This window comes from Maylandia zebra, linkage group LG11 (genome assembly GCF_041146795.1).
Source record: "Maylandia zebra isolate NMK-2024a linkage group LG11, Mzebra_GT3a, whole genome shotgun sequence".
Taxonomy (NCBI): domain Eukaryota; kingdom Metazoa; phylum Chordata; class Actinopteri; order Cichliformes; family Cichlidae; genus Maylandia; species Maylandia zebra.
In genome coordinates, this window is record NC_135177.1 from 8,052,416 (window position 1) to 8,060,194 (window position 7,779).

Consider the following 7,779-nt stretch of genomic DNA (forward strand, 5'->3'; position numbering starts at 1 on the left):
AAGTCCTCTTCCCTGCTCTTAGCAGATCTTGCCTTAGGAGCCCTTTTAAGCGTTAGGAATCTTGAGGAATAGCTTTTATATTAACTGGGATTGTCGTGTCACTTTTAGGGGAAATTCTAAGAAAACGTCATGACTCTGAGAATTTTCTTAGAATTTGGCCGCTAGGAGCCACTTTTTGCACAAAGATTCTTTAGGGATACGGGCCCAGGTTTCTTGTTATTTGAGGTCTTCCTCAATTTAACAGTAACATGCAACACACACTGTATTCATATTGTATTTGATCTGAATGAAAAAGGTACTTTACTCACTGTTGAATATTATGTAATTGTAAATTAAATGTAAATTGTACTGAAGGTCTTTATTGTTTAAGCAATAAATTCAGTCTCTGGATAAATGAAGATTTATTGTTCAAAAAGAGTCTTACAGTACTGATACATCTGTTTAGAAAACAGGAAGTGGTGGGCTTACATTACTTAACATTTCTGGCATAAAGCAAAAATGATAGCACATCCTTTCAAGCATGAAAACAAAGAGAAAGCATCACACTAGTTAATGAAAAAGGGTAGAAGCTAATTGTTGAAGAAAAAGCTGTTCCTGTCTTCCTTTTTTCTTATAGCTTTTTATATTATATTTTTGTTTTGTTTTTTAAACATTTTTCTTATTATTCATTTATTTTTACTGAAGCTGATATGCAAATGGGAAGAAGAATGTAACCATTTGACTTTGGTCCCCTTCTTGATTTCATGTCATTGCCTGAAAAGTAAGAAAATACATGTTTGAAGTATATATGTGCGATTTTAAGCGAAGAACAAAATACAGAAACAGAAGGGAACAGGGCTGTTTTGTTTCTGTCCTTTGATCCAGTTGGAGCCTTCAAAGATGTGTGGGAAAACAAACATGAAACACAAGGAACTTTCAAAAAGTGAAAAACAACTAAAAAGAAAAACAAAATGCATAATGTGTCTCTAACTCTACATCAGTTTCTAAGACTTTTCGAAAATATTAAATTTTAAATTTAATATCAAAACAACCAACAAAAATCTGCCCTGTTGCTTGAAATGACTGTGAGACCATTGAGGCATTTGTGCACGGAAAGTTAGCGGTGAAGTCAGTGGAGAGCCAAAAACTCAAAAGCCTTTAATCAGAAGGACTTAGAGTAATTTAATTAGAAATGTAATCTTGAAGATGTGTGTGGATGTAAAATTCCAAATATTTTGCATTTAAAAAATCAAAACATGCATGCGCATTTAATGCTCCAAACTGTAAAAACAAAAGAAAAGAAACATTTTTTTTCTCACCTCCGAGATAACCTGGAAAGCCTGTTCCACATGCTGTGATAAATGAAAACAATCATTATATTGTTATCATATATGATGACAGACTCAGAAACCAACTGCATCTGATCCAAAATATTTTTCTACTTACGTTCCGTATATATATATATTAAAGAGAGTACTGTAGAACTGATGAGAGGAAAAATGTCTCCTCCTTGTTAACAGAAAGCTTGATTCTCTATAAAAAAGACTCACTTGTATTTTTTTTCCATGAAAATGCAGAAGATGCCAAAGAGCAGAGCTGTACCAATCCCCACTACAGCAGGAATGATGATGTGATTACAGTTCTCAATACCTGGAAATAGACAGAGTTGGTATTTGCTTGGGTTTTTGTTTTTGTTTTTTTGCTATTGCTTCTTTAGAATACAGACAACATTCATCTAAACATACTTTTAATAGTGATATTAACATTTTCTTAATCATGCAAAGTTAAGGGTTAAAAAATATATTGGAAGTAAACTACTGAAAGGATCTCACGTTTTACATGGAGTGTGAAAGTTTCAGGTGATTTCAGCCCTCCATTAAATTCAGCAGTGCAGGTTATCTCTCTGTTGTCATCCTTCTCCTCAGGAATAACTGTCAGGATGGACTGTGTCTCCCAGTTTCCATGTTTAATATCTTTATGATGCACAATGACCTTTGTACTATCCATATTCCATGTGAGTTTAGGAACATGAGTGGGGCAGGTGTGGATGACTGAACAGGTGACAATGTAGGGCTCTCCTTGAGTGGCTGTCTTTGGTTGGATCAATGTAGGCTTTGGAGGCTCAGCTGAAAATGAAAAAGTCAGACATAAAGTAAGAGGCAAAATGATTTAACAGAAAACTGGTATAGATGTTTGAAGTCATGGAAAGTTGGTGACATACTGATCATGTTCAACTCAACGCAGTCTTCAACAAAGGAGAACTTGTCCTTGGTGGGGTCATTGTTTTCTGTTCGCACTAGTTCAACCTGGAAACAGAAAGGGCCATTGTCATGAATTCTAATTTGAGTTATTTCTAAGGTGCAGTTGTTCTGGCCCAGCTCTCCCAACATCTTTGTTCGGCCCTTAAAGTCGTCCTTAATCAGTATAGGATCCTCATGATAGATGTTGCTTTTTTTGTCATTTTTTTCATGCCAGATTCCTCTGAGTCTGGAGGAGGGCAGGTTTCCTCCAGTATGGGAGAATGAACATGGTACCACAACACAGGATCCAACCAGAGCGTCAATGCTTTTTACAACCGTGGCCTTCCATTCATCACTGGACACGGAGCTACAGATGACTGAAAGATAATTTTTAAAATAACAAGGAAATTATTTAATTATACACATTAAGCATAAAGAGACTGGAAATAAATAGCTGACCAGTGATGTTACCTGCAAAAAGCAGAAAGAATTCCTTCATAATTTTCTGCTTGGCCATTCTTCTCTGATGTTGGGATGTTTGATTGACACTAAAGAAATCAAAACACTACATTTTACTATGATAACCAAAGCAAACCACAGCTGTCGAAGTGGACTTTATTCAAACAGCATTAATGCCAATAGACATTTATTTAGAATTATTCATACAATTTATATCTGACAAATACGAGCCATCATTGTAAAAAGTGATTTTCCTTGTGTGTAATGTCAATAAAGTGCTAAGTATATCTTACAAATAAATAATGGCATTATTTCAGTAAAAGTATCATACATGCTTATATGTATATGTGTCATTTATACAAATGGGTGAGACAGACAATACCAAAAATACAGCCACATAACAAAACCTTCAAGCAACACTAGAGGGCGCACCCTTCATCATCTAGACTCCAATGTTAAATTTTTATTTTATTTTTTGATATACTTTCTGAATGGAAGAAGAGAATATCAGTCTTGTGTAGATTTGAAAATTTGCAGTCTTCAACAAAGGAGAACTTGTCCTTGGTGGGGTCATTGCTTTCTGTTTGCACTAGTTCAACAGAAAGGGCCATTGTCATGATCTTTAACATCGGTTATTTCTAAGGTGCAGTTGTTCTGGCCCAGAAGTCCCACCAGCTTTGTTCGGTCCTTAAAGCTGTCCTTAATCAGTGTAGGATCCTCATGATAGATGTTTTTTTTTGTGCCATCTTTTTCATGCCAGATTCCTCTGAGTCTGGATGTAGGCAGGTTTCCTTCAGTATGGGAGAATGAGTGTTGTGGTACCACAACATAGGATGTAACCAGAGCGTCAATGCTTTTTACAACATTAGTCTTCCATTCAGCACCTGACACGGAGCTACAGATGACTGAAAGAGAATTAAGGGAATGGCACCGTAATAATGACTTCTCTGCAATTTCTTATAAAGGTATACATTATTTGTAAAGCAATTGTTAACCAAGAGGTGACTCATTATGTTACTTGTAAAAAGCATACAAGTTATCATAAACTTTGTTTTGCATTCCATGTTTCTTGAGGGTCTCGCAAAACACTGCAGGATTTTTCCATGAAAAAACATACAAATAAATAAATGCATCAAAATCACTTCAATACATGGAAATTACAACACAGTTTTAGAAGTTAGACAACTTTAAAATATATTTATAATAAACAGACATAATTAATATTCTCATATGGACTATGATATTGCCATTTATATTTTGTCTGCACTATTTGTCTCTGAAAGCAGCAAATCTCTCACTTGTCAGTAGGGATGGGTATCGTTTAGGTTTTATTTGATACCGGTGCCAAACCGGTACTTTTGAAACGGTGCCGGTGCTTAAACGGTGCTTAAACCGGTGCTTAAAGAATGGAGAACACAAAATTGGTCCAAAAACCTCTCATGTTCGGCTGGTTTTTTGTAAAAAGATAACAATGTTAGCCTTTTCTGCAGCTATAGGGGATTTATGGTATCACTCTTGGCTGGAAGCAGTGCTTAAACAATGGAAAAAACACAAACTTTGTCCAAAAACCTCTCATGTTTAACTGTTTTCCACTTTTTCTTTGGTCATTTTAGCCTTTTTGGCCAGGGTGAAGGGAGTATCTGCCATCAAACAAGAAGACAGCCGCATGTAGCTATGATGATGTTTGCTAGTTCACCTTACATGCATTAATTTAATAACGTGGTTAGCCTACTCAACGTAAATTACACACGAACAACATTAAGCTACTCACGCAAAGAAGAACGGCTGCTGCCGTCATCATTTCTGCTACACTTGCAGGGCTAGGGGCCAGGACTCTCCTCTTCGTGTTTTTGGGAGATGTTGCTAACTCCGGGTCCGATAAAAGGTAACCCACCCGCAGTAGATGTGCTCGGTATGAGGTCTCACAGCAAGCTATCAAATACGGCGCATTTCTCGGCTTTTTAAAAAAACTCTATGCGTCGCCAGGTGTTTCATCGGATTCGAGGTGTTACCTCCTTTGACAGTATCACAGTATCAGCTTAAAGCACTTGTTGCAGGCTGCTGAGTTTGTATATTTTGCTGTGAAGTACAGCCAGACTTTTGACCGCTTTGCCTTGGTCATTTTTAATCTGTTGCTCTGCTCTAAAAGAACGTACGTACCTGGCCCCACCTACTATCCTCAGAAACGTAAAATGATTGGCTAGAATCTAAAGTGTATCACAGCTCAGGAAAAAAAAGCACCGAAATAAAGCACCGAAATGTGCGCTGCTTTTCGGTCTGGTTACTACCGTTTATGTCAGAACGATACCGGTACCCATCCCTACTTGTCAGGTTCCCTGTATATCTACCTTTAATGTCTTTGCCATCATACTGCAAGAAAAGTATCAGGGGTTCCTAAAGTCCCCGATCAATATCTCAGGCTTCATCACAGTGACTTAAAAAAATAGAGAGAAGGTCATGCCAGAGCCAGTGAATTTTCTGGCAAATAGGCTACATGACCATCTTTATTCTCCAACACAGCCTGAACTCTCTTAGGCAAACTTTCTTAAAATCTCTTTAAGTAGTTCTCAGCAATAGTTCTTCAGCATAACTTACAATAATTTATTTTGAGTGCTCCAGTAGATTTTCATAACGTACAGGCTGTGATCAGCTGACCTGCTGCTCTTTGTGGATGTATACACCTGAATTGAACCAGATGTAAGCCAATGTTTCTTTAGTTATCCTGCGTGATTTACATTTTCCACACCAACAGTATACTTTTTATACTAGACTGGCACTGTGCACCAGTCACAGACTGTTTTTTTTTCTTTTTTTTTCCCCCTTTAAATCCATCACAGTGCAGCATACTAACCTGTTTGTCCTGCATTACCTGTAGATCATTTTCATGGAATCTTTAATTGACATAGTTAGTCTAGCTTAGTTTGTTTTGCAGCAGGTTTCACAATATGAAAAACATAATGTCACATGTATACATTTGATTTAAAAACATGAGGACTTACATGTAAGCTTGAAATTTCCAGTTTATCAAATCCCACCGAGGAGTCCTTACCTTTAAGGAAACAGTCAAAACAAAGGCATGAACAGGACCATTTAACAACCAAGACAACCTAAAATACAAACACTGATACATGATATATACAAATAAACTAAAAGCACAAGCAAGCAGAACTAGTAAACATAACACAAACAACATAATAATGAGTAAACAAGACTCAAAACTCTATTAACAACAAACACTGTGGAAACGACCCTGGGACCATAGCACACACTGTCATGGTCCGCGGCCCGGCGTCCGGGGTGCTGCTGGGATGTCCACGCCCACGAGCGTGGCTGCTAACCCCACACCTGCATCCCATCCCAGGCGATCACCAGGTGGACTATTTAATCCTGCCCTACCTGCTGCTCCACGCCAGTCCGTAGTCGCCTCTCAGCGATCACAACTCGGCGTGTTTTTTTCGAGCCACCTGCCTGTCCACCTGTCCGCCTGAGATTTGGTTCACATTCAGCTTCGCCGTCTCGACCCCTTTTGGAGCTCCACCCCCCTCTGGTTCACTCGGCCCGGCTATCACCGTGAGACGCACACTCCACCTTCCCTCGTATGCTGCCTTTTTTTCCGCACCCCAGTAATCTGTCTCTCTTTTTGTTTTACAGCCTCTCACAGCCCCGCTCTCGGCGTTCCCTGTGCGGTCCCTCGGTTTCGTCTGGTTTCATCCGTTGTTTTTCTGGCTACCCTCACGGGACACCTTTAGTTGCAATAAAAATTACTTTCTTTATTCGCTCCTACCCTAGTGTGTGTGTTCTGCTACTGGGTCCTGCCTGCGCTCGGAACTTCGGTTCATGACACACACACAGTTTGTGTGTTTGCTAATGTTTGTTGGGTTGATAGAAACGTTGCATTTTAAGTTGCCTGCATTTTTAACATCCTTTAACTTTAACATCCCTTTATGTTCGCTACTCTTTTTTAGCTCAAATACAAATTTTATTTGTCACATACACAATCATACACAGTATGACATGCAGTGAAATGCGTATTGCTGTGCAATTTCCGAAAAGACACGAGAATGAAACTAAAATTAAATATCAAGTATAAATTTAAGTTAAAAACCACAATTGTGCAAATCAGCAGTGTGCAAACCGAAACCGCAACGAACAAGTTTAACCCCTATTGGACACGATTGTGCCTCTTTAATCTCGTTTTATGCGACATCCCCTGGTGATTAATAAACGAGCAGGACTGCGTATCATGTGTTACTGTTTAGGCTTAAATCGGCTCGCAGTGACGTGAAATATTCCCAAATACGCACTAAACCTTTCTCTCCATCGTTTCGCCACTTCTTCCAAACTAAACTTTTTCCTACTTTTTTTTACGTAAGAAATTTGATTGGGCAATCCAGTGTCAGTAATGAAAATGAAGAAACGGGCTGCTGCCTTTGCTTCCTGGTCGGTCCATAAGCCCGAAAGTGTGCCTGTCCACCAGGAAAATGCCCGGTTAACCAGATTACCAGTCCAGCCCTGCCTCGGGCCGAGCATGGTTAAAATGTAGACTGAGAGTGTCGCCTTTCGGCTCAACTCTCGCTCCATCACGACAGACCGCTACTGATCGAGGTGGTTACTTTCAACCTAAGCACAAAACTTAAACACAGTTCATACTGTTATCTATTGTGTTGTCATTACAGTACTGTTTTACCTGCTTCTACTCAGTTGTTTGTCTCTGCAAATCTCTGACACCATCTCCGACTCTTTCGGGAGGATTTTCAAATCTTTCCAGCTGGAACCACCCACTTCACTGGAATCCTAGAAAGAAGTACAGCAGTCTTACTAACATACAAAAACATGATCAGGATAAGATGGCGGATACAAAAAATCCTTCACTGGAAATGGGACAGGGCCGTTTCTAACTTTTTTGAGGCCCTATACAAGATTCTGTTTGGCAGACTCTATTTTATAACATTAAACAGGGGGGGGGGGGGGGGTTACAACTCTTAAAGACATTGCTGTGGTGGTTGCTGTGGATGTTTTGGGTGAACTTGGCGTGTACATTTCCTGTTTTAAGCTGTCTGCCAAAGGGGGGCTGCATTTCATTTCAGAGTGCCAACAGTCT

The 7,779-nt window shown here is 39.1% G+C and overlaps 1 protein-coding gene across 1 annotated transcript; it reads right to left on the bottom strand.

Annotated features, from left to right (window-relative positions):
* Window positions 1–384: 384 nt before the first annotated feature.
* On the bottom strand, window positions 385–7,536 carry LOC143412450 (myelin-associated glycoprotein-like). The gene is made up of 8 exons (XM_076889722.1): window positions 7,366–7,536; window positions 5,678–5,727; window positions 2,691–2,767; window positions 2,201–2,596; window positions 1,812–2,105; window positions 1,530–1,629; window positions 1,299–1,331; window positions 385–753 (listed from the first exon to the last, which is right to left on the bottom strand). The coding sequence occupies exons 3-8, from the start codon at window positions 2,734–2,736 to the stop codon at window positions 747–749; spliced, it is 876 nt and encodes a 291-aa protein (XP_076745837.1). The 5' UTR covers window positions 2,737–2,767; window positions 5,678–5,727; window positions 7,366–7,536; the 3' UTR covers window positions 385–746.
* Window positions 7,537–7,779: the final 243 nt, after the last annotated feature.

Bases quoted from the DNA above. Each gene is read 5' to 3' on its own strand.
- LOC143412450 (XM_076889722.1), bottom strand. From the start codon at position 2,736: ATGGCCAAGCAGAAAATTATGAAGGAATTCTTTCTGCTTTTTGCAG. The intron at 2,106-2,200 runs GTATGTCACCAA...TTTCATTTTCAG, and splicing joins CGTTGAGTTGAACATGATCA to CTGAGCCTCCAAAGCCTACA. The intron at 1,630-1,811 runs GTGAGATCCTTT...GTCTATTTCCAG, and splicing joins TTTCACACTCCATGTAAAAC to GTATTGAGAACTGTAATCAC.